Source organism: Gopherus flavomarginatus, chromosome 6, assembly GCF_025201925.1.
Source record: "Gopherus flavomarginatus isolate rGopFla2 chromosome 6, rGopFla2.mat.asm, whole genome shotgun sequence".
Lineage (NCBI taxonomy): Eukaryota > Metazoa > Chordata > Testudines > Testudinidae > Gopherus > Gopherus flavomarginatus.
Genome location: NC_066622.1, coordinates 129,697,354 through 129,723,278, shown reverse-complemented (window position 1 = coordinate 129,723,278; position 25,925 = coordinate 129,697,354). Strand labels below are relative to the sequence as shown.

General features: G+C 40.7%; 2 protein-coding genes across 9 annotated transcripts in view; one reads left to right on the top strand and one right to left on the bottom strand.

Annotated features, from left to right (window-relative positions):
- On the bottom strand, positions 1-18,038 carry ZDHHC6 (zinc finger DHHC-type palmitoyltransferase 6). Of its 4 annotated transcripts, none has more exons than XM_050958167.1 (11): positions 17,966-18,038; positions 16,592-17,065; positions 14,062-14,153; positions 11,226-11,385; positions 10,101-10,262; positions 8,560-8,613; positions 5,742-5,909; positions 2,451-2,492; positions 1,835-1,980; positions 1,702-1,745; positions 1-614 (listed from the first exon to the last, which is right to left on the bottom strand). In XM_050958167.1, exons 2-11 carry the CDS (start codon positions 16,856-16,858, stop codon positions 511-513), a joined length of 1,239 nt encoding a protein of 412 aa, XP_050814124.1. In that variant the 5' UTR covers positions 16,859-17,065; positions 17,966-18,038; the 3' UTR covers positions 1-510. The 4 variants fall into 4 exon arrangements, with proteins under 4 accessions (XP_050814124.1, XP_050814123.1, XP_050814125.1 ...); XM_050958166.1 differs by having other exon boundaries at positions 17,971-18,030; XM_050958168.1 differs by lacking the exon at positions 17,966-18,038 and adding an exon at positions 17,354-17,468.
- Positions 18,039-18,323: 285 nt separating this feature from the next.
- The window catches only part of VTI1A (vesicle transport through interaction with t-SNAREs 1A), a 352,284-nt gene continuing 344,682 nt past the window's right edge, over positions 18,324-25,925 (top strand). For all 5 annotated transcript variants that reach the window (XM_050958228.1, XM_050958227.1, XM_050958231.1 and 2 more), the window contains exon 1: positions 18,324-18,509. In XM_050958228.1, coding sequence (XP_050814185.1) covers positions 18,416-18,509 — 94 coding nt within the window. In that variant the 5' untranslated portion in view covers positions 18,324-18,415. The remainder of the gene's footprint in view (positions 18,510-25,925) is intronic.

The following is a 25,925-nucleotide window of genomic DNA, read 5'->3' as shown; positions in this document are numbered from 1 at the left end:
TACAGAATACACATTGTTTATTTGTAATTGACAAAAGTTTACATATTATTAAAAGTCACAGGTAGCAAATCATACTTGCATCTGAATTCAAAAGTTTACTCTATAGCTTTCAGGGGGCACTTGGGACACATGGCCAAGTAATATACAAAGGAAAAGCAGCATGCATTAGCCATTGAAACCACTGTGGAAAAATTTAGAAATAAAGGTCCCTCAGTCTGCAATTAAAAAAATCCTTCATTTAAACAGTAAAGAAAACACAATTAAATCTGTCCTAAGGTGGAAAAACCTTTGTACCTCAAAGGCATCTATGTGGAATGGCTTCTTCAGTTATAAAAACATTAATAAAAATATACACAAACCATGGCACTAGGGTACCCTTTAATTGTGAGAAAAAAGTCACTTTCACACCATATTTCCTGCATAAGTCTAAAATAATATACAGAAGGTTTCAAGTAAAGGACGGTGGTCTGAAAGGAACATTTCCATTTATTCGTAAAGGTGACAAGATGGCTATCTATTTTTCTTCTCTCCATCCAATGGTTGATCCATTTCAGAGTCATACAGGCATTTTTCCACACATTTCCTTGGAAACCAGCCTCTGACTCTCATTCCAGCTGGTGATACGAAAAGAGACATTAATTAGCTATAATAAAGCATTTACCTGGGATCCTCCTGTGTATTCATTCCAATAGATAAACATCACATAACCCTCAAAATGCAGGACTTGACATTACTCGTGCCGATGACTGGCTCAGGATCAGTGTTTGGAAAAATTTACTGGAGTTAACTGCCAAAGCATATCTAGCCTTAGGCAGTCTCAGACCTTCCAAGAAAGGCACACACATCATCATAACTTATCCTCATCTTTCCTTGTTACCAGTCTGATGTGGAGCAGCTAACTTTTGGAACTTAGGAATTAATACTTGATAGTGGAAAAGCAGCTTGGAATACCAGCTTCAGAATAGAAATTTCTAACTGAGATAGAAGCTGCTAAAAAAAGTCATTGGGATTTAAGTACAGATGGGATTAGGTATAGCAAGATGACAGTCAGAACTACCGGACTCTGATACAACTTGTTAGAAATTAATTTTCTGTAGAATTAGACAGAGAACTTACATACTGTTTATAGCTATGATGGTTCATAAGACATGGATTTTGAATCAGTCTTGACTCAGGGACACTAACACACTCCAGATGTTGGAGCAGTCTATTTTGCATTCAGTATATTTTTTTTAACTGAACTATTAAAACAGGTTTACAAATCATTGCCTTCTGAATACCAGAAATAAAATGATAATCATGACAACAGTGAGGGTTTTTTTTGTTCGGAGAAACAAGCAGTAATATATTAGGGTTTCACCAAATTACAGAATGAGCCTCTTAGTACCATCCAGGATACGTTTCTGTAGAATTTACTAAACTGAGTGAAACTACGGCCTTTATTCCTTTATAAAACCTGGAGTATCCATCAAACGTTAATATTCAAAAAAGTTGGATCGGTTTGCTGGGCGTGTTTTGCAGCTGAATGTATGTTAATTCTATATTCTGAGGATTAACATTTACTATCTACCATATTTTAGTTAATGGAATTATCTAATTTATGGTTTTTACATTTGCACAGTGCACCAACCTAGACTATCCTGCTAAAACTATAGTACGGATTTGCTTCTTGAAGAAGAATTAAAAGTAATTGCTTTGTACCGTCAGTAGTTGAGTCAAGAACTTTGTCTCCATACATCCAGTGTCTGAAAAAGATGCAAATATATTCATTAGACAGTAGGGCTAAATCACACAACCTTCTCTCAATCAAGTTTAAATGTATAAAGCCACTAACTTTAAACCTCTAGTGGCCAAAATCAGATCCCCTTTACACAGTGCAATTCTCGGTTCTTCAGTGCATGGGGTTGTGAAGAATGTTTTAACACCTTTAGTCACAGGGCAGCAGGCACCACTGTAATCTTCTACTGCTCGGTACCGCACCTGCCAATTTAAAGAGATCTCAGTCATGTCGTAGTGCTATCAGTCTCACTTTTCCATTAGCTGTAATTTCATACTAAAATCAATTCAAGCATACTGAGAATCTGATGTGTAATGACAACTACTGTCACAGCCACTCTAAAGTCTATGTTAACTGTTTAAAAAAGGAAGATTGGAGTCGTCCTTATCTTGTATTGTCATGGATGCATTTCTGTGCCTTGGGTATATAGCACTTGACTCTCCTGCTTATCAAATATAATCTAGAGAGTAAGAATTTAGTGTAAAATATTATCAGTTTGAATTAAATAGGATTGCAACTCTCTGTTTATGAGAAATCAAAATTTTTATTTCCAAACTGTCAAACTGGGTGGGCAGTATTAAAGCTCCATTTTACCAAGAACTAGTATACCAGTAATAACTTACATTTATTGACATGGGAAACGTCAGACTCCAAGCAGCACAGAAATACTTACACTTCTTACTCGCTTGTCTGCTTTTTGTTTCAATTGCTCTATCTGCAAAAGATTATAAATAGGAGTTTAGGGCAGCATTTAGTATGAGAGCGCTTACCAATTTTAAATACAAACTAAATAGCACCCTGAAATCTATTTCCTCCCGTTTAAAGTCCCACCTTAGTCGTCTTTCTTTTTTCCAAGCTGAAAAGTCCCAAACTTACTAATTTCTCCTCATACGGAAGCCGTTCCATATCCCTAATCACTTTTGTTGGCCTTTCCCAAACCTTTACCAATGCCAATATATCTTTTTTGAGATGGGGCAACCACATCTGCACACAGCATTCAAGATGTGGGCACATCATGAATTTATATAGAGGCCATATATTTTCTGTCTTATTATCTATCCCTTTCTTAATGATTCTCAACATTCTGTTCACTTTTTTTTGACTGCTGCTGCACATTGAGTGAATGTTTTCAGAGAACTTTCCACAATCTCTTTCTTGAGTGGTAACAGTTAATTTAGACCCCATCAATTTGTACGTATAGTTGGGATTATGCTTTCCAATGTGCACTACTTTACATTTATCAACACTGAATTTCATCTGCCATTTTGTTGCCCAGTCACCCAGTTTTGAGAGATCATTTTGTAGCTCTTCGCAGTCTGCCTGAAACTTGACTGTCTTGAGTAGTTATGTATCATCTGCAAATTTTGCCACTACACTGTTTACCCCCTTTTCCAGATTCTTTATGAATATGTTGAATAGGACTGGTCCAAGTACGGACCCCTGAGGGACAACACTATTTACCTCTCTCCATTCTAAAAACTGATCATTTATTCCTACCCTTTGTTTCTTATCTTTTAACCAGTTACCAATCCATGAGAGGACCTTCCCTTCTATCCCACGACAGCTTACTTTGCTTCAGAGCCTTTGGTGAGCAACCTTGTCAAAGGCTTTCTGAAAATCTAAGTACACTATATCCACTGGATCCCCTTTGTCCACATGCTTGTTGACCCCCTCAAAGAGGCATGATTTCCCTTATAAAAACCATGTGGACTCCTCAGCAACAAATTATGTTCATCTGTGTGTCTGAAAATTCTGTTCTTTACTATAGTTTCAATCAGTTTGTCCAGTACTGAAGTCAGGACTGTAATTGCCGGGATCACCTCTGGAGCCCTTTTTAAAAATTGGAATCACATTAGCTATCCTCCAGTCATTTGGTACGGAAGCTGATTTAAATGATAGGTTACAGATTACAGTGAGTAGTTCTGCAATTTCACATCTGAGTTCCTTCACATCTCTTGAGTGAATACCATCTGGTCCTGGTGACTTATTACTGTTTAGTTAATCAATTTGTTCCAAAATGTCCTCCAATGACACCTCACTCTGAGACAGTTCCTCACATTTGTCATCTAAAAAGAATGACTCAGGTTTGAGAATCTCCCTCATATCCTCAGCCATGAAGACTGATACAAAGAATTCATTTAGTTTCTCTCCAATGGCCTTATCACCCTTGAGTACCCCTTCAGCATCTTGATTGTCCATTGGCCCCACTGGTTGTTTAGCAGGGTTCCTGCTTTGGATGTACTTAAAAACAAATTGCTATTACTTTTTGAGTCTTTGGTTACATGTTTCAAATTCTTTTTTAGCCTTCCTAATTATATTTTTACACTTCATTTGACACAGTTTATGCTCCTTTCTATTTTCCTCACTAGGATTTACTTCCACTTTTTAAAAGGAGTTTCCATTTTATACAAGTTCTTATACCACACTCATCCCCACAGCATATGAATATTTCCAGATTCTCACAATTAGATTACCAAAGGGATCCTTTGAATTGCATGCCTACTTTATTTAATGGACTCATTTTAAGCGCTCTTTGCCTCCTCCCATCTCAAAAACTGATCCAGAGTGGGACATACTACTTTGGAATTATAAGTACTACTTGCTTTACCTACATCTGTTCTAAGTAAATACTGGAGAGGTTAGCTTTCTTTGCCTCTACACGGACAATAAAAGTGTTTAATATCCAATAATAAAACCAGAATAGATCCTCATGTAATTGTCATTTTGATGGCTGTCTTAGCAGACACCAAGAACTTGAACTTCCTCCAAAAAGTCCCTTCATAAGAGGGTAGAGGCACTTTAAAGGAGAAGTGCATAGGCACTTTTCACTGCTGATATCCATGCTATGACTATTTTAATGAATAAATACTATCAATGCTTGTCAATCCGTTACCGTTCACAAGGACTAAATTTACAATTTATTCCATTATGTTAAAATGAGACTTCAATATTAAAAACATTGCAAAACAAATACTACATGATAGTTCTAGTAGTAGCAAAAAGAATAATTTATAGCTATAAAGATAAGCCAGCAGTGAAAGAGTGAATTACACTGTTAGCAGATACTGCTTTCTAGAGCTGAGCAATTTAAAATACAGAGTAATTTAAATAAGGATAATAAGATATAAATGAAGAGATGCTTCCTTGATCAGATTATAAAATAAAATAAGAAAAAAAGGATACTTTTGTTAAGTGAGACCGAGTTAATCTAAAGTCTTATATAAAAGTGTGAAGAATGAAAATAAATGGTATATTATTCTGCACTGATAAATCTGTTATACTGCTTACAGCATATTTAAAGTTTGATAAAGGTAGACAAGCCAAAAGTTAAACATTTATTTACCAAATACAGTAGTCACTTATAAGAAAAATAAAGATCTTCTAAAACTTTTGATGTATTTTTACACTAGACACCCTATTTCTATATTCATTCTCTCTGACCAAACAATTGGAGATGCCGCAGAAATCCGAATAGGATGTACTGGAATTGTGAGGAAAAGTTACACATACAAGTTAGATGGGCAAGGGTGACTAAGCCAGCTGGAACTGCTACATTTAACCTGAGGGTAAGAAGAAAAGAAAAAAAACAAAACACCACACACACACAGGCGCATCTTTTATTCATTTTTTCAGTAGGAATTTAATTTAAATGAAAAATAGAAACAGATTTAATCCATACAAAATAAAGTCAGGTATAGCGACACTTAACTGCAAACATGAAGTAGTGTGATGGGCATTTAAAATTCTTGAACGCAAAATTAAACATTTTGAATCTACTGTATTACAGATGGGGGATGATTTGACAGAGCTTATATTTCCATTGTACCTGTGATATAGTTAATCTTATTTTGTGCGGGGTTATTTAAAAACATAGTCATAATGTGTTAAGGTAAGCAGACATCTCTGTGTGTGGGGGGGGTGTGTACGTGGAAAATAGTGGAGAGATCTGAGAAGAATTACTTACTGTCAAAGTATACTGATGACAACCGTCTCTTACTGGCCATTCGAGGCCATCTCCCTCAGGAATCCCTGACCACGTAAACACTTGTTTAAAGTTCTTCCATTTACTTCCCATGTCATAAGGAAAAATAAAGATCTCTCCCGTTTTGTAATATTGGATTCTGTCTTTGGCCTGCACACAGAAAACACACACGACATTAAAAAACAAACAAAACAAAAACAAACACACAACATGACTTAACAGCAAATACTAAGAGTGCCAAGAGTAGGTTTGTACAGGCCCTACAGTGCCATAAGGCCAAGAATGCGAGACAGACAGTGAAATCCTGCTAGTTTGTGACATTTTATAGCCTCGCATACAACAATGGTTGCATTTTGGAATGTGTTTTACTCATTTATAGCATCTGTAGTGTCACCGGGTGCATGCATGCACTTGCACACACACCATAGCAGCTGTGCAAGGACGCCCTTGCCTCATTCCCTTCACAGATTCCCAGGAATAATCCACAGGATTATATGTCTGGTCACAAACCTGTTTTCTTTCCACAGTAAAGTCTCCTGCACCCCAGTCTCCCACTGAACATGAAAATGGCCATACTAGATCAGACAAATAATCCATCTAGCCCAATATTCTGTCTTCTGACAGTGGCTAGAGCCTGGAGGGAATGAATAGAACAGGGCGTTTATTGAGTGATCCAGCTCCTGTTGTCCAGGACCAGCTTCTGGCAGTAGGGCACAGTGCCGCCTCCTGCCTGAGTCTGGCTCCAAGTCTCTTCACTAGGCACAGTTATTAGCCCAGTCCTAGGCTCTGCTCAGTCCCTCTGCATGCAATCAGGGGGTTGCACAGGCTCCCTTCTTGGGCCTATACTTGTTGGACTCTCAGGCTAGTCCTTCAACAGGTTCCCCAGCTGCTTTCCTGCTGAGCCTTTTCAGCAGCAGTTCTCTTATCCCCTGATTGCACCCACTTTCCTTTTAATAAGGCCCAGGCACCTTCCCTTAAATTCAACTGAGTAGCAGATAATCAGTCACAGATACACTGGACCCTACACTCTCTCTTAAAGGGGCCAGTTACCCTAGGACATCTAGCAATAGGGTCAGTAGGTACATCACTGATAAGCAAATATTTGTGAGCTAGTTTGTGAGCATAGTGTGAGCTAATTTTAAAAAGGCTGATGTCTGGCCAATTTTCAGTACTTGGTACAATGTGTTGCATAAGTTAGAATTCATGGACTTTTCAGATTATATCATAACTTTCAAGATATGTGTGCAGTTTGGTATTATCTGAAATAAAGTCCACACCTCTCAAATGATTTCACATACATGTACATTCTGAATTTTCTCTTTTATTGCCTAACACAGGGGTCAGCAACTTTTCAGAAGTGGTGTGCCAAATCTTCATTTATTCACTCTAATTTAAGTCTAATTTAAGGTTTCATGTGCCAGTCATACATTTTAACATTTTTAGAAGGTCCCTCTCTCTAAGTCTATAGTATATAACTAAACTAATGTTGTATGTAAAGTAAATAAGGCTTTTAAAATGTTTAAGCTTCATTTAAAATTAAATTAAAATGCAGAGCCCCCAGAACTGGTGGCCAGGACCCGGGCAGTGTGAGTGCCACTGAAAATTAGCTCGCGTGCCGCCTTTGGCACCCGTGCCATAGGTTGCCTACCCCTGGCCTAACAACTTTTTATTCTTTAAGTAATAGTGACATCTAGTGGTACAGTCACAGAAGGATAAAATATATTTAATACTGCGCAGTTTGAAATTTAAACAAATTTCTATATGCGTTTTCAACAGGAACATACTTTATGAAAACTGTACAATCAATCTGTACTTGCAGAGAGTCTTACCACTATGACCCTGTGTTTGCACACAGAAGCACAAAGGCAGTTTTCGATTCCATTTTAATAGGAAGCTGCCACACTTGGAGCCTCATTTTTATTTGTACTGTGGTTGCGCTGAAAGACTCAAATTAGGATTAAGGCCCAATTGTGCTAGCTTCTGTGCAAATATGTAGGGGCCTTATTGTGCTAGGTACTGTGGTAACACGCAGTCCCTGTCCTAAGGGGCTTACAGTCCAATTTAAAACAAGAAACAACAAGTGAATGCGACAAACAAGAGGAGGCGGAGGATGATGATAACAGGTCAGTTAGGTGCCCAACTTGATGGTTCCGAGTACTTAGGTTGTTTTTTAAAAAAAAAGTATCACCATCACTCGTACATTTTAGCTGTTAGCTGGCTGATTTCTTGTTAGGTATTATAGAAAAAGTGGGTCTCATGGAGAGATTTAAAGGCAGTGAAGGTAATGGCCTTATGGATTAGTTTAGGGAGGGCTTTCCATACTGAATGAAGTAGTCATAGAAGAAAGCACAAAAATACTTGTTTTAATTCATCTCCTAGATGAGGTCAAAAGTGGCACCATTGCCAGAATAGGTGAGAGCATGTGACAATGAAAGTGGCAAGCCTGGATAAAGAGATAATTGAGGAAGGTCGTCTTTAGTTCCAGATACAGAGCCACACACTTCAAGTAGCACAACTGTCCAAAGGGAAATAATTTATTTTCCAAGTTCATCTCCTACGCCCCAAATAAAAGATATCCTTAGAGGGTTTGTCTTCCATTTAGATATGTTTCAGTGAGTCATGGGTACAACTGTGTTTTGTAGGCAAGCTCCAATCTGTGGTGACCTGAAACAATGTTTTACAGTGCAACAATACCTTGGGTTTAAAGCTCGGGAGACAAAATAATAAAAAAGAGATGAATATAGTGTGCAGTAGTGTCATGATAGAATATACTGCAGGGTGTACTAGAATTAAAGCCTACCTTATCTTCAATCCATGATTCGATAGAAGTTTTATTCCTCAGAATGACTTTCATCTAAAAAAAGTAAAAGAATTAGAGGAAGTTAGCATGGGCTACATCTAGGAAGCACATCAATTGGGCAAACTGTACATGACATAACAGTCATTCCAACACTGTAGGGAAACGTTTAGGTTAAAAGTTCATGGCAATTTATAAAATAATACAAAATATCAAAACTCAGCATGAATAAAAAGTTTTCTAATCCCGTCCTTATAGGGTGGATATGTGATTGTAGCATGTTAGTGAAGACGTGGTGGCATGGGCTAGCTGCCTGAGTATATTCCCACCACATCTTCACTATTCTAATTATCCACTTGCAATGTAGACATACCCTTAAAAATGTTCATTGTGCATTATAGGGGAGGCCTAAAATGTAATACTTTGCACTTGTACTACTCCTTTCAGAAGATTTCAAAGCACTTGAAAAACAAAGAATGTATCACCACAATACCCATTATTATCCTTATTTCAAGGATGGGGACACAGACAGAGAGAGGCTAAATGGTTTGCTTTTTGGAGAACAGAACCCAGGAATTCTGACTTCCAAATCCTCTCTACCCATTAGATTACACTCCCTAAATTCTTCAGTGAAAGAAAGAAAATGATAGAATGAGGGAGAAAATGAAGGAAATGAAAGAGCACAAAAAGAAGAGTCGCACACAATCAAAAAGTTGGAAAAATAGTTTCATTTTAATGCTGAATTCTGCTCCTCCTCTTCCATTAGGAACCATTAAAAAGGGATAGACAATAATACACTAAATATCATAATGCCACTATATAAAGCCATGGTACACCCACACTGAGTACTGTATATAGGTTTGCCTGCCCCATCTCAAAAATATATACATCAGAAATGGAAAAGCTAGAGACAAGGGTAACAAAATCTCTCTCCATATGAAATTAAAAAGAGACTGGGACTACTCTTCTCAGAAAAGAGAAGAGTAAGGGGGGATATGAGAGAGGTCTATAAAATAAAAAATGGTGTGGAGAAAGTGAATAAGGAAGCGTTATTAACCCTTTCACATAACACAAGAATCAGGACTCACCAAATGAAATTAATAGGCAGCAAGTTAAAACAAAGGCAGTACTACTTCACACAATGCACAGTCAACCTGTGGAACTCATTGCTAGGGGATGTTGTGAAGGCCAAAGCTATAACTGGTTCAAAAATGAATGAAATAAGTTCATGGAGGATAAGTCCATCAACTGCTATTAGCCAAGATGGTCAGGGATGCAACCCCATGCTCTGGATGTCCTTAAGCCTCTGACTGCCAAATGCTGGGCCTGGACGACAGGGGATGGATCACTTGATAATTGCCCTGTTCTGTTCATTCCTTTTGAAGCATGTTGCATTGGCGACTGCCATAAGGCAGGATACTGGGCTAGATGGACCATTGGTCTGACCCAGTATGGTCATTCTTATGTTCGTCAATTTACATCAGCAGACACCCCAGTAAATCTTACAGCCTTTAGCTGTTTGCAACAAAAGCTGTTCAACTCACCTGGATAATAAACAACATACCAACTGCTATGGTTGTTCCTAATGCCAGTCCCAATGCAAATAAAGATGCAGCAAATGCAGACAATCCAAAAGGAATAATAGGAAGTGGGTCTCTTTTGGCTGCACTCATATCAATCTTTACAGAACTCCACCCAAAAGATATCTATTAATGGAAAATATGATTAAATTGCTGTTATTTTCCAATACCTGAAACAGAACAAGTTACCAATGAGAAACCTGACTTCAAGCCTCTGCCTATGTTTTTAATGCATTAACAGTGATTCCTAAAAGACACACTAGTAGAGTTTCTCAATTTTCTTCACAAGTTTGTTCTTTGCCAGAAGTAGGTCTTTGTTCTTTGCCAGAGTATAAGATTAAAAGCTTATACTCTACAGAGAACTACACTCACTATCCTGTGGACTCCATACCAAGTTGGTCCTAAATTCTGCAGCAAATTCTCTAAATTCTGTGCACACTAGTAGAAATTATTTGGTAGCTTCAGATAAGTATTATGCTGTCCATACATTTTCTGTTTACAATATGGCACACGTTTGCATCCACAGGTTTAAAACTAAAATGATGAAGGGGGCAGGTCACACCTCTCCATGCTATTGCTTTGGGTTGTCTGCAAACTCAGCAGAGGTCATTTTTCCAGTTACACTCAAATGGTATTTTAAAGTTTTTCTTCACAACCACGCAAGCTGGAAACAATTGTGTTTTAAAATGAAAGCTTAGAACTGGAAACATAACTCTGCTTCTTTTTTATTCGAACTTCTCTTGATTTAAATGAAATTGCTTTAGGTTATTTTCAGTCTTAGATTGAGATAATCAATCTAATCTGTTCTTGAACACAAGGGAAAAATCTCCTGACTTCTGGCAACAGGCAGAAAAAAAGCAAAAAGATACCTGACCTGGTCGCCATCCAAAGCATAAAGCAAAAAACTACCTGACCCCTAAAAGTGTTACCCAGAAGCCGTATCCAGTCAATAAAGAAACAAAGTGAGAGGAAAACACAGTGACTGTGAGGAATGACAGAAAAAAAGAACAGATTACAGAGGGTTGGGGCACCTTTTCATCCATTGTTTACTTTAAACAATGTTTTGAACTTTCAAATGTGTTTTCTTACCCTGTTATAAAGCTGAGTGTACATGGTCATAACAAAAATGAAAGAAGCATGGATACATCCAAGTGGGGCTAAAAGGAGAAACAGAGTGAAGGATGCGTGATTCTGATACCCACAACAATTATTGATCCACGGACAATGATGGTCCATTTTCATCACACACCTAAGAATAAAAAAAAATAATTCATCATCATTCAAGAACTTTAGTGATATTTCACTGGACTGTATGTCAGCAGTACTTAAATAAAAAGCATAAACTAAATTTCTGGCAATTCTCCCTCCCTACATTAAAGCCTACTTGAGTTTCCTCTAAACACCCTAGAATCATAGAAATTAGAGAAGGTGAAGATTTATTTGATCATCCAGCCTTCTGGTTCTCACTTTTTAAAAAAGACAATTCATGAAACAATCTCCATTTTTCCTCCCACTCCTGACTCTCTGCTTTCCATGTGATTACTACAATGTTTGATTATGTGTAAAAGGTATTATTAGGAGAGTACAACATGAAAATAAACCGATTTTAAAGCAATGGGTGTAGCTGTTCGGTTAGATCCACTATTCTGTATCTTTAATTCCCCTCTCTAGGTGTGTACTAGATCTCTGTATTGCCTGTGGTCCCCACATTTCTAATCTGTCCAGGTCACGGCAGTTTGGTTCCATCCTCATATGTACTTGCTACTTCTCTAATTTTGATCACATTTGAATTTACACCAAACACTTGGATATGACAGTAAACAGCTAACGGATGCGTAGGTTCCCCCCCGCTAATTTCTTTTTTGTTTTCATTTAAAGGGACAACTTTAATTATTAAATGATAACTAGTTTCACAATATTCAGTTTCTAACAGAGCACCTTTATGGCTTAGAACTCTTAAAAGAAAAAAAAAAAGATTTTTCAGCTCCTCTGCAGATGTGTAGAAGCATCTTTTTCCCCTCTACAGGAGCCACATAGGACGTCCCAAGGACACACAGGACATCCCCAGGCACTGCCCTCCCCAGTCCCCCTTCCTCTCTGTGCACAATCCCACCTGATACTTCTTTGCTTTCAGCTCTGCTGCTGGTAAATATAATGTTGCAGAGCTAATAGAAGCGCAAGTATCATCAACAAAATAGTGGACTATACAAATACCCAAAGTAAACAATCTGAAAACCCAGAAGGGAAAAACATTTTTCTTTAATCTCTTTCAGCTAGAGGTTAACTGTAAAAATAGTAGACACAAAATCTGCATATGGAAGTGTCATTTTCAAAATCACAGTATCTCTTTAAGTTTAGTTTAAAAGCTTCTGGAAAACCTACACACACAAGCTGCACCGATTTAAATTAAAATTAATTTAAAAAACTCTTTAGCTAAATGAATACAAACCCTTGTGGGCACTCATATCAGTTTAAAACTGGTTACACTGGTTTAGCTTGTGCCTACAGATACAAATTAAACTGCTATGAGAATGTCCATACATAAAGTTGTATCAGTTTAAGGAAATACAATTATAAATGTGATTTTTTAATGTATCATTGAAACTGAGTGTGTAAACCAGGTTCAGAGTGATGGACTGGGCTCTAGCAGACCAATATACCTCAGCAGCGTAAAAGAAAGAGGTTCTGATAACTAGTTTGAGAACATGGTCAATTCTCTGCAGCTAGTCCCCTTACCTTAGAAAGGCTTAGAGTTTACTCACAAGCTATGAAAAAGTTAGGTATGCTCTACTGATAGTCTAAATTCTCTAAATATGTTCTTTTGTGAAAGGTTAACTTAACAGAACTTCACAGTTCAAGCAAATATTGCTAAACTTCTGCCATCTCTTTCACAATCAATTGTTCTTGGAAAAAACAGTTACTTGTAGACAGGAGTCTAATTTTAAGTTTTTAAAAACAGGAATCATACACTGATGTACATACAAATGATAGTGCTGTCCCTCAATTTCAGACTCCTTACTTCCTGTAATGCACACAATGATAGTGCTCAACACAGCCTTGATAAAATGGACTCAATTTAACGCACCAAATGTTTACAGGAATAAATCTATGAGTATGCTGTAACTTCCTTCTTCTATGTTCTCGAATGGCTTTCAGATCAGGCACTGCTGAGCTAAATAAGTGAATTGTAAATACATGCTGCAATGCAGATGGCTAGAAGTATTTGTGCGTCTTTTCAAGCCACATTCCCTTCCAGTGCAGCTATTTATGCTCTGACAAAACTATTTAAACTCATAATAAAGCAACTGAAAGATTTATGAAGTGGCGTTCACTGTGACTTAGAAAATTTATACTATGGGTTTATTATGCTGAGCCAGCAGGTTTTGGGTATGCTTAAAAAAAATTAGCTCTTGTTTCCTGACAAAGATTTCACAAACTTCCAGCCAAAGATTCCCATTAAAGTCAGTTTTATCCAGGTACAAAAATGGAAGAATTGGGCCCTCATTCAAATCAGTATTCCTTAAGTAACTAAAATATTTGTTTTTTTTGCGGGGGGGGGGGGGGAGGAGGAGTCACCAGGAGATGAAAGTTTCCCAGGTGCTTTTGCCCTCCCACCTCACTATCTAAATACTTTTCTATTTAAAAAATTCTTAATGGGAACTAATATTCAATTTTTTAAAAAAGAGCATATCTAAAGATGGCTGTTTTAACCATATATGCTCTCTACTGTCAGAACAGTAAGAGACATTCATTTCCATTTTCAAGCAGTGTATTTTGACTTTGGAAACCAGCACACTGTTCTGAATATGGAAGTCCCTGCACAACCCACAGTGCTACACTCCAAACAATAAATATTAATAACTCACCATTAAAACCATAAACTGCTTTATGCCAAGAACAAAAAGGAACACAAGGAAGACCGTACCTGTTACATTTTCGGCAGTGGTGTGAACGTGGTGCCTTGTAAGACTGGCACACTTTACAGTACTGGACATACATGCAGTCCTGAGATTTTTCCTTTAAGCATAAGAAGAGGCATATCAGAAACAAATATGTAATTCCACTAGCAGAGTATGCTTTAGCAATTTCATACTGACTATGATGCTTCTGTGCTTTGCTTTGTCTGGGTGTGGGTGGTCTCCACACTGGTAGAAGAGTGTATGAGAGGAAACAACAAAACTTTTGGCTACCATTCCAATTAACTCTGTTAATTGTAATGCTTTACAAAAGAAATACATTTCCACCTGAAAAATGTAGGTCCTCACCCTGCAAGTTACTTTGCACAAGCAGGCTTCTGTGCAGATCAACCTGTGTGGAATAACCGGCAGTGCTGAATCCTTAAAAATTTGTTTCTGTTTATGTGTCTGTTTTTCTCTCTCCTCTCTCAGTTCTGGACCAATCCGGACCCTGAAGGAGGTTAAAGTAGCCTTAGGGCTGCGCTAATATATGACAACTAGTAATGGCCTGTAAGGGTATTTTATGCTACCAGCGACCAATAGAGCAATGGTTCTCAAACTAGGGCTGCCACTTGTTCAGCGAAAGCTCCTGGCGGGCCGGGCTGGTTTGTTTACCTGCAGCGTCCGCAGGTTCAGCCGATCGCTGCTACCACTGCCGCCACTCGCCACTCCAGGCCAACAGGGGGCTGCAGGAAGCAGCGTGGGCCGAGGAACGTGCTGGCTGCCCTTCCTGCAGCCCCCATTGGCCTGAAGCGGCGAACCATGGCCAGCGGGAGCCGTGATTGGCCGAACCTGTGGATGGGGCAGGTAAACAAACCAGCCCTGCCCGCAAGGGCTTTCCCTGAACAAGCGGCGGCCCTAGTTTGAGAACCACTGCAATAGAGTGCAAGGAGTTCCAGCCAATCTCCTTGTCAATCCAACATGCTCTCCAGAGCAAGAGGAGGGGCCAAAAGTGGGATGGCATAAAGCCCGTGATTTCCCTATATAAAGTAGAATGCCCAGCTAGCCTGTTAGGGCAGCTTTAGGGTCCCCCTGCCTCGCCTTTCTGTTGAAGAGCACTGTAAAGCCAGAACCATGACTATCCCACTGGCACACTGGTGAGTAAGATTTTGGCCCACTGTCTTCAAACCCGGTACCTAGGGTTGCCAATATTTCAAACCTGAACACTCCAGCAGGAGTGCCGGAACCTCCCCTTTCCCTGAGGCCCGGCCCTTGCCTTGCCCCTTCTGCCCTACCCTAGTTTGCTCCTCTTTCCTCCCCACATTGCTCACTGCTCTTCCCTTTTCTCCCACACTTACGTCTTGGTTGGGAGGAACTCACCTGCAGAGCGGAGGCTGGGAGCTGCAGCCACCTGACACAGGTAGGAGGCAGCCCTGGCTAAGTAGGGACTGGCATGGGTGATGACTTGGCATCTCCCTCACCTGCAGTAACTTGACTTCACGTGCCTGGTCAGCAGATCAGACTGGACACTGTTAGGTCCCCTTTTCGACTAGACTGAAAACAGGCCCCTGGCCACCCTAGTCGTACCTCTGCCCTTTGACTGTGTGTGAATACTTTTTCAATTAGCTTCAGGAGATTGTCAACTGAGAACAAAAGAAATGCAACCTCCTACCTTAGCTTTTAGAAGTGTGTTGAATATATGGCCATGGAGCTGGATCCAGCCCACATGATGTATTTATATGGCTCACATAAAACATTCACATTCACCAGAATCTAACTTATTTTTTTATTAAATTAAAGCTTAGTTTTCTAATCTTCACGACGGCAGATAATCTTCCAAATGTGAACCAAGTGTAATAAATACTGACGTCTGCATGAGTGTGCAGCCTGAAATAATGACTCAGAGAACACCACTGTTCCTATTAATCTGATTGAAGTATCAACAATAAAGTCAACAATAACACTGCAGAGTCAACATTAACCACTCAACATTTTAGTGGGTGGAATGGGGATAAGAGGCGGGACAGAAGCACATTGGATTGGAGACTGGGAGTTGCTGGAGCGAAGGAAATTCAGAGACAAGAAGAGGATAGAAACTGAAAGGCTGATGGTGAAGGAAGAGAATCAAAAGGCAAGCTAGCAGATGCCCAAAGGAGATTTTCTCACTGAGCAATATGACAAGAAAGCACTTACCAAAAAGATAAGAAACAATAACCAAATGTTTAATTCCTACATAAAATCACATTCTCCTCCTTGATCTCTGTGCAAACTTCCTACGGACATCAGAGAATTTTCTATAACATATTTTGGGTAGTATACAATCCTGAATTTATACACCAACCCATTTATCATATTGAAAAGGAATCCAACCTTCTCCTTCCAATGAGTTTGACACTCCTGGCTTACAACATGCTACTTTCACAGAATTTCTTAATCTATGCTGACAAGGCAAGCCAGGTTTGAGTTTGATTTCTGCATTGCCAGACTACTAGCAAAGATGAATATTAAGATTTCATCATGAAAATTAATTATTAGTGAAAATTTATTTTATTTCCTTACCGGTTTCCATCCTAAAGGAACATACCCAGGGCCAATAAACATGGCATTGAAGTAATTGTAAAGAATCATGACAGTCCAGTTTATGAGCATGATAAAATTCACACTTCCTCCTGTTGTGTCCAAAGGCCAATACCACATAACAGCATCTATCATAGCCATAGTAGAACATATTGCTATCACACCAAGGGCTATGATGGGGCCCCAGTGACATAGTCTCCTCAGTTCCTGGAGATTCTCAAACCTGATAACTGAACACAGTGCACCCATTTTGAAGAAGAGTATTTTTCTATTTCAAATAATATTCAATGTTCCCATTTCTAACTACAGTTTTCCATTTGTCATAAGTTTTCATATCTTCAGTAATGGTCACGCCTCCAAATACTAGATAGATAGTTGTGATCAAGACATTTCTAATGTTTGGTGTAGGAGCTCTTCACATCCATCTCAAGAGGATGACTTGGTGCTACACCTGACCTAGAAATACAGAAACAGAAGAATTTCAAAATAAAGGAAAAAAAATGTGTTCTGTAAGTTGACTGCATTGAAAGAATGCAATGCACAGCCTGGGGAGTTGTGTTGTCACTTAAGCCAAGTTACTATGAAATGATTACTTTCACATTGGTTCAATGTTATTGTGATATTAATGAGAGTGTACCTAGATCCTTGAATAGGTACCTCTTTTACACTTTTAAAATCTAAATAAAATGCAATAATATCCGTTAAAATCATGAAATACCACATTAGTCATTTAGGATAACTCACAGGAGACCCACATCACAGGATTAACAATTCAGTGCATGTACAGCAGGAGATCTTCAGCCAGTGACAGCATTTGTATTGTAGGGAAGCTGTCTCCTACGAGCCAGAGAGGCAGTAACTACAACAATACAGCAGCATTTAGCAAGCCTTCAGCAGAGCCTGTCCTGCACCGAGCCCAGAGATCTGGATTACCTTCTCCAGGTGCTAAGGTCAGGCTATTGGGAGAAGACATTTGAGCACCAACTCTGGCTCCCACATTCAATGGTTTATAGCAGGGCTTTATGCTCTGTAAGACCAACTGCAGGGGATGGGTGCCCTTCTGGCTGCCCCTGGGTTCCCCTCACACCCTACCCTCTGCCAGCCCAAAAGCCCTGCAGGGGAGACATATATCCCCCGCCCCCGTACCGCTGTGAGCCCAGCCCAGAGCAAGGATCCTACTGGGGCCACCCCTCCCCCATTCTTACAGTCCCCCTGTTGCCACCTCTCTCCCCCCAGCCCTGGATACCCCTTTGGCCTCCCCTCCCCCCTGGATCCCCACCCCAAGTAGCCTTCCCCTCCCCCCAGCCCCAGAGCCCCTCGTAGCCTCTCTCTCCCCAGCCGCTTCCCCCAGCGCACCTCACCACTCCCAAAGCTCCTGCCATGCCATGCCCCGCTGAGCACTTCCAAACACTTCCGGGGCCGCTCTCACGTGACCCGGAAATAAACCTCTTCTCTTCCGCCCTCACCTCTTTATTTTCCGGCCCTGGCAGTTACTCTCAGAAGTGGGTCCCCTTGGAAACTCTCCTGCCGATGTTGATTCCGGACGCAGTTCGTGGCTCCTGAGGGAATGATTATTCCCCAGGTCCTGGTCCAAGGACTCAGCGGGCAGCGGGAGGGGGATGGGCAGCTCTTAGTCCTCCAGGGAAGGCGGCATCGCAGGGCGAGTGTAGGAACCATTGTCGGGGGTTGACGTTTCCGGGAGGGACGCTTTTGACTGAGGTACAACGCGGAAGCCTCTCGGCCGAGAGCAGCTGAGGCCGGCTTCTCTTTACCGCCGCCGTCCCCGGCCCGGACCCTGCCGCTACCATGTCCTCCGACTTCGAGGGCTACGAGCAGGACTTCGCGGTGCTGACAGCGGAGATCACGGGCAGGATCGGGAAGGTGCCCAAGCTGCTGGGCGGTGAGTGAGGGGGCGGGGTGCGGAGGGGCGCGGTGCTGGGGGTGGGCTGCGTGTGCGTGTGGCGAGTAGGTGGAGAGCGACCCAGCGTTGGTGCTACTTTCAGCCCCTACGGCAGGGGCTGGGCACGTATCCCGGACACCTCGTTATCTGTAGGTTGCTGAAAGGCTCTGGGGCTCCTGCCCGGGTGAGGCACCGGCCGCCTTCCACCGCGGGAGGGACGCGGAAGGGTTTGCAGCAGGACCTGCCCCAATACGGCATTGGAGTGTCCGCCGTTCCCTGTCAGACCGTAGCTACTAACGGTCTGATAAGCATGAAACATTTTCTCCTTTGGTGGGGGAAGGTCTCAGCAGCAGCAGCAGCAGATGCACTGGAACGCTGCCTGCAGGCTCAGGAAGGGGACAGTACCTCAGTTTGCACTCTGGTCACAAGTGGAAAGAGTGGATGCACAGATTTTTAAAAGCTAGCAGAAGGGAGGATCATTTGATCTTCTCCATAACGGGCCATAACTTTCTGGCTGATATGCAGCATGTTGTTCAAAAAGATATTGCTCTGTGGTTGTACAGTATCTAGCACAGTAAGGCCTTAGTCTGTGATTGGATGGTATGTAGATGCTACCACAGTACAGGAAATTGCTTTGATTTTTGTAATTTCATAACCTCGTTGGAGAATGGCTGAATAAATACATTAATCTTTTTAGCATAATGTCAGTTGTTCAACTAAAAAGAATACGAAAAGATGAGGAGTGATACATGTGAGGTGGTGTGCTTCAGAAGGCTTTTGGGAAAGATTGCTAATGGCCCTCTCCCCCACTCTGAAAGCAAGAGGGTGGGAGGGGAGTAGTAGTGCTGCTTCTGCATAATACAAATTTCCTTTATATGGCAGAGCTCCTGAATCCTGCTGACCACCTTGTTTCCTTCTGCGGCACGAGATGGACCTGCTAGAAGCGTCTGTTTGAATTGATTTGAATAGGAGAACTTCTGGTTAATTTTTTTCCCAACATTCAAGAATTTAGCAGATGTTGGGATACTATTGATTCGTTTAGAAGGATGATTCGATGAACAGTCCTTATTGTCACAATACATAAGTGGGAACTTAACCAAGGCTGTGTAGTATTACAAAACCAACAAGCCATTAGGAACAAAAGGTGTCTTGAGGAAGAAATGTCTTCTGTGAAAGCAAATAGCATTAGAAAAGCCAAAAAAAATTGGATAAGGGGAGTGATTTCTAAATAGATTTTCTGTGAAGCTCCAGCAGGTCTTAAGGAAATGAAGCTGATAGCTTCATGAGTTTTATTAATGTTCCTTAGTGTCTGAGAACTCTGTCCCTCCTAGGGTATGAATCAAAAGTATATTAATAACAGTTTGACTGCTTGAGCCAAAGGAAATTATCCCCTTACTGGTGATGCTTTTCTAGAACTCTAACATGTAGGTGCTAAAACTGTTACATGCTTTCAACACTGTCTGTTGTCTGAATTCTAATACTTTCCCCTGGCATGCTAAATATTTGTAGGCAAATAGTCTCTCAACCTCTTCTTCAGTTTTCTTTGGGTGTGTTTTTTTTCTTTTGTGTTAAATGAAAGAGGGAATCCTACTTGCCTTCTTTACTTGAGTGTTGTAAGGATTAATTATTTCAGGACTTGAAAAATCTTTTTACCTATTTACTAGTTATGGGGGGAAGGGAGGGTCTAATCTGTCTTTTTTGGCGGGACTCAAACTTTAATTTAAAAACTTTAAAAAAATGGTAGTATTTAAGCTTGTGAAGACTACTTTTGCACCTGTAAACTGTTTCTGCATTTTTTTCCTGAGCCTGCAGAGAGACAGCCCTCTTTCTTATAGATGTGATGCCTTTGCAGGGCTATGATGGTGATAGGTACATCATAAGAATTTGAGAGAACTGAATAAGATGGGAGTAAAATGTGATTAAAACATGTCTTACTATGCAGATTAAAACATGTCTTACTATGTTATGTCCTGCAACATTCAAAGAGCAGATTTCTTCTGTAGTCACTTGTCAGGGTAAAACTGCATTTTAAAATGACTTTGTTATTTATGTATTCTTTCTGTTTGAACAACTGACATTATACCAGGAAGATTAATGTATTTCTCCAGCCATTCGCCAATGACATTATAAAATGACAAAAACCAAAGAAAGTTCTAGTTCAAATTAAGATTTTCTTGGTGAAATAGTACTGTTTACAATCTAAAATTAATGACAGAGGATTAATATTATTAGAAAACGTATTTAAAATCTTTTAGCAGTTACTACACTTTTATTAGGTATTATATTTTTATTAGTAAACAGTAATGAAGAAGTTACTGACCGAGCTAATTGATGAAAGCCAATTGCCAACAAAAGTTAAATGGAGACCATTATATTAGTTGAGAAATGTCCCTAATCTAGTATATTTAAATTCTTTTGACTTCACTTTCATTTTCCATGTATATGTCTTGTATGCACTGTGAGATCCTTATAATGGTGCTGATTCTATGTGCACAGAAATGAGATACAGTCGATTTTTATCACTATGTGGTTGGCAGTGGAGGCAATAGACATCTTGCCAGCATCATTTTCAAACAGAGTTTCAAAAAAAAAATCTTTTTTTTTTTTTTTTTTTCACACTGCTGTCAAGGAGCATGAAGAAAGTACTGCCGAAGATGATGATTCTGACCATCATTAATACAAACAGGGTGCTCCAGATATATTGGAATTCAGGCTGGTTGATGACTTTGGAGGAGATATCACCACAGGAACCACCATGATGCTGTGTGGCTGTTGATAGAGAAGCAAGAGGATGAAAGCTAGCAATGACTTCTATGTGACTTTTTCCTGATTTGGCTTTAGTCAGTAGAGCACCACTTCTGGGCTCAGCCAGCCTATACTGACTGGTGGGACAGGACACTGTTGCAGAGTTGTGTTGACCAGCAGTGGTTGCAGAGGTTTAGGATGCAGAGGGCTGCTCTTCTGGAAAACTGCACAGACCGTATCCTCAGTTTGCAATGCTGGATCATCTTCAGTGTATGCTGTTAAAAGGATGCCACTATCCTGGATAATAAACCTTGGAGATTATTATGATGATGTAGGGGATTATTGATGCCTTTGAAAACTTGTGGTTTCCATATTACATAGAGGCCACTGATGGGAGTCACATGCCTGTTTGTGTCTGTGACCTCTCTGCCAGGCACTGGAATTAATCGACAGAGGAATTTATCCTTGATTATACAAGGCCTTCTTGGTCATTATGGCAGGCTTGTTAACCGTAATGTGGCATGGTCTAGAAAGTGCTGCAGTGCCAGGATCTTTAGAAAACTTACATATTTTTGGTAATAAAATGAATTTTTTTCTTCCAAAACCACTATGGATGTTAATGGTATTGTAATTCCATCTGTTATGCTGGGAGACCCAACTCACCCTTTGCTTCCATGGTTTGTTAATGCTTTTACTGGACACTTGCATAGAGAAAGGAACTGCTTAACTATAGCCTGAGTAACTGCAGAATGACGAGTATGCATTTGGAAAGGAAAGTGGAAGCGACTCATGACAAGGCTGGATGCTTCAGAGAAAGTTCTACCTTTTGCACAATGCACAATGGCTATGAGAGCAAGGGAGAGCCTCTCCAAAGGGGGTAGGAAGTGGCAAGACATTCAGAACATTATGAACAGCTGGAATGGAAGGGAAACACTATGTATATGTGTTGCACTCAGAAGTCAGCAATATCTTATAACGTGTGCACCAAACTAGACTACTGTCTTTACCTAAACTTCTCATTCTAATACTGCTGATCAGTGCAAAGTGCTTTGTGAAATAAATAGGATTTTTCAGCTTCAGTGCATGTACTACAGTGGATTTAATAATGTTATGTCCTGCAACTAGTGAGTGCTTGAGATGCCTTTTGGAACACTTGCAACACAATACCGTATAGAATCTATGCAATATGAAATGACTCTAATCTCAAATGCCTAGTCTACCTCGGTTAACTTCACAGGTATTTAAATCTAAAGTGGCTCAAAGTCATTATCAAACTGTGGATTTAAGTGCGTTTTTTACTGGTATATTCCTTGTTACGTTTTTGGCTACAATAAAACTGCACTGGTGTAATGTGTTTATTTTTGTTCTTTACTTGGTTACCATCTAGCTCAGCTCTAGAAGGATAGGCACAGGTGACTGAGGAGTAGGGATAGGAAACATCAAGGTGCATGGGGCAGAGAAGTGACAGTATCCTTTTCTGTAAGCACTGGATTAAATATATCTGGGTGGCAGACAGGATGAGGGGGAGAAGGTTACTTTTCATTCTCCAGCTTGGCACTGTTCTGAGCATGTTGTGGGTGCTAGAGAAAAGCAGAGTGAGCAGAGGATGGAAGGTGTTGCCTAGGGGTGGAATGTGACTTCCCTCTGTTGTAAAATCCACCAGTCACAGTGGTGTGCAACCAGTCCCTGGAAGAAAAAGTCGCTTTAGAAGGGCTATGGAAACCCAGAGGACAGATAATTGTGGCGTAGCCCACTACGTTTTCCCTACCCAGCGTTGTGTCTGGGGGTTTTTTTGGTCTGGGTCTCATGAGGTATCTTATACCTGAGTTATCTTACTATCTGAGCACCTCACAACCTCTTCAGTGTGTGTATCCTCACAACACCCTTATGAAGTAAGAAAGCGATTTACTTATTTATTTTTTTACAGATGGGGAACTGAGGTGCAAAGTGACTTAGGGAACGTTGACACAGCAAAAAATGACCAGTGAGTCTCAGAGCCCGTCTCAGCAGTCTTGGGATGGGGCTGCAGGGCTACAAATAGCAGTGTAGATATTCAGGCTTGAACTGGAACCTGGGCTCCAATACCCTTTCCTTTATTGAGTTTCAGAGCCCAGGCTCTAGCCTGAGTTCAAACATCTACGCTGCTATTTTTAGCCCCACAGCATCAACCCAAGTCCGTTGACCTGGGCTCTGAGACTTGCTGCCCAGGTCTTTTTTTGGGGTGTGGAGGATATCCTAAGTGACTTTCCCAAAGCCATGCAGGAAGTCTGTAGTGGAGCAGAAACTGAATCCAGGTCTTGTCAGTTGCAGGCTAGCACCCTAACCACTGGGACAGCCTTCCTCCTATCCATCCATGTTTCTGACTGGGTCGTCACTGGCTTCTCCAGCTGGTTTTGAGGCATACTGAAGAGATCTTGGCTGTCCAGGGTCACTTGTGCCTGGTCAGGACCTGTAGTTGGCTGTATGGTTTTTTGAAAAGTTTCTACCTCATCACAGGACATGGCCAAACTGTCCAAAATTTACTGGGATTCTGTGATAGCATCTCAGGCAAAAATCAGGTCTGGCTCCTCAGATTATGCACATGTGCTAGGAATGTTACTGGAGGTCTTGTGTTTGTCTTTGGTTACTTTGCAATTCTTCCAAAGCTTTTTGGCTTTCCCCTGAGGGGACCATGAGGAAGTGGTGTCTGTGACCTTGACATGAGTTAGAATTGCAAACAAAGGGGGTTGGGGAGTGTCTCCAGACAAGATGAACCTGGAGCAGTGGAAGGTGCACAGGTAACCAGATAGAGTAACAATCCAGATGTGAAGTAATGCAGAGTGAACCAATAATGGAAGGGATACCTGAAGTGATATAGTTCACTCAAACTGGGGATGCTTCCCCATGACTCTTACAGTAGTATAACTCATTCTGAAATAGTTGTCACTTCCAAATTGGATTAATTATATGCAGTGGGATAAAAATCAAGATGAAGTGAGAAAAGATAATTTGTGAACGCAAGGCAATTCATGCTGAAAAAAACTAAAGCTATGTGGTAAAAACTTTTATTAACAAAAGGTCTCAGACATCACTGTAAAGAGGAAATGTTGGAATTACTCTATTGTTATGCTTTTATTTTATACTAATTAACATAACAGATGAAAAATAAAGTAGTTAAGGACATTGAGGTCAATGGTAATTGGGACAAAATACAACATGGTTTTACAAAAGATAGATTGTGCCAAACCGACCTGATCTCCTTCTTTGAGAAGGTAAAAGGTTGTTTTTTTTTTTTGTTTTTGTTTTGTTTTTTTTTAGACAAAGGAGAAACAGTGGATCTAATTTACCTTGATTTCAGTAAGGCATTTGATACAGTTCCACCCGAGGTGAATGCTGCTCAGAGCCTCTCTCCTGCGCCCCAGCGCTGAGCCCCCTCCCACATCCAACCTCCTGCTGCTGTTGTGGGAGGGGGAACACGGTGGCCCAAGACTGCTCCAGCAGCGACTGGTGCGGCTGACCCAGGGGCTCAGGGGGCCCCTGAACCAGCCACACCAGCCACTGCGGAAGTGACTGAGGTCCTGGAAAGTCACAGAATCCGTGACAAACTCAGTCTTACTAATCAATAAAATGCATGTAGCACCATCATGTGTAAAGTTATGAACTGTGATGCTGTGTATAAGAAAGCTGACAATTTATATCACTGTTACATAATTTCCATAAATTTTATACAAAGTAATTCATGTCAGGTGTCAATGGGAAAGTTAGGTTTTGCTAAGCATGATTATGCTGTTTATAGGCATGTTTCATCTTTGTGTCTGAAGTTTATGAATATTGGCTATGTCCTTGTATTTGAAACCTGTGTTTGTTTTCGTGGATAACACCCTCTAGATAAATTTACATCACATCTAGACAGCTGTGTATTGATGGCATATGAAGGACACTCAGCTCTGACAATGGGCCATAGAAGAAACTCATCCCTCCCAGATGTCTCTTCCTGAGGATGCCTCAGGCCTGGTCTACACTATGCGTTTAAACCGATTTTAGCAGTGTTAAACCGATTTAACGCCGCACCCGTCCACACTATAAGGCCTTTTATATCGATATAAAGGGCTCTTTACATCGGTTTCTGTACTCCTCCCCAACGAGAGGAGTAGCGCTAAAATCGGTATTACCATATCGAATTAGGGTTAGTGTGGCCGCAAATCGATGGTATTGGCCTCCGGGCAGTATCCCACAGTACACCATTGTGACTGCTCTGGAAAGCCATCTGAACTCGGATGCATTGGCCAGGTAGACAGGAAAAGCCCCACAAACTTTTGAATTTCATTTCCTGTTTGGCCAGCGTGGAGAGCTCACCAGCACAGGTGACCACGCAGAGCTCATCAGCACATGTAACAATGCAGTCTCTTGAGAATTGAAAAAGAGCTCCAGTATGGACGGCACGGGAGGTGCTGGATCTAATCGCTGTATGGGGAGAGGATTCTGTGCTAACAGAACACTGTTCCAGAAGACGAAATGAAAAAATATTTGAAACAATTTCCAAGGCTATGATGGAAAAAGGCCACACCAGGGACGCAGTGCAGTGCAGAGTGAAAGTTAAGGAGCTCAGACAAGCCTACCAGAAAACCAAAGAAGCAAACGGAAGGTCCGGAGCAGGGCCGAAAACATGCTGCTTCTACACTGAGCTGCATG

Excerpts from the sequence above, each read along its gene's own strand:
- ZDHHC6 (XM_050958167.1), bottom strand. The coding sequence starts at position 16,858 with ATGGGTGCACTGTGTTCAGTTATCAGGTTTGAGAATCTCCAGGAACTG. Across the intron at positions 11,386-14,061 it reads CACTGCCGAAAATGTAACAG|GTGTGTGATGAAAATGGACC; the intron begins GTACGGTCTTCC and ends TTTTATTCTTAG. Across the intron at positions 8,614-10,100 it reads GTATGTTGTTTATTATCCAG|ATGAAAGTCATTCTGAGGAA; the intron begins GTGAGTTGAACA and ends TACTTTTTTTAG.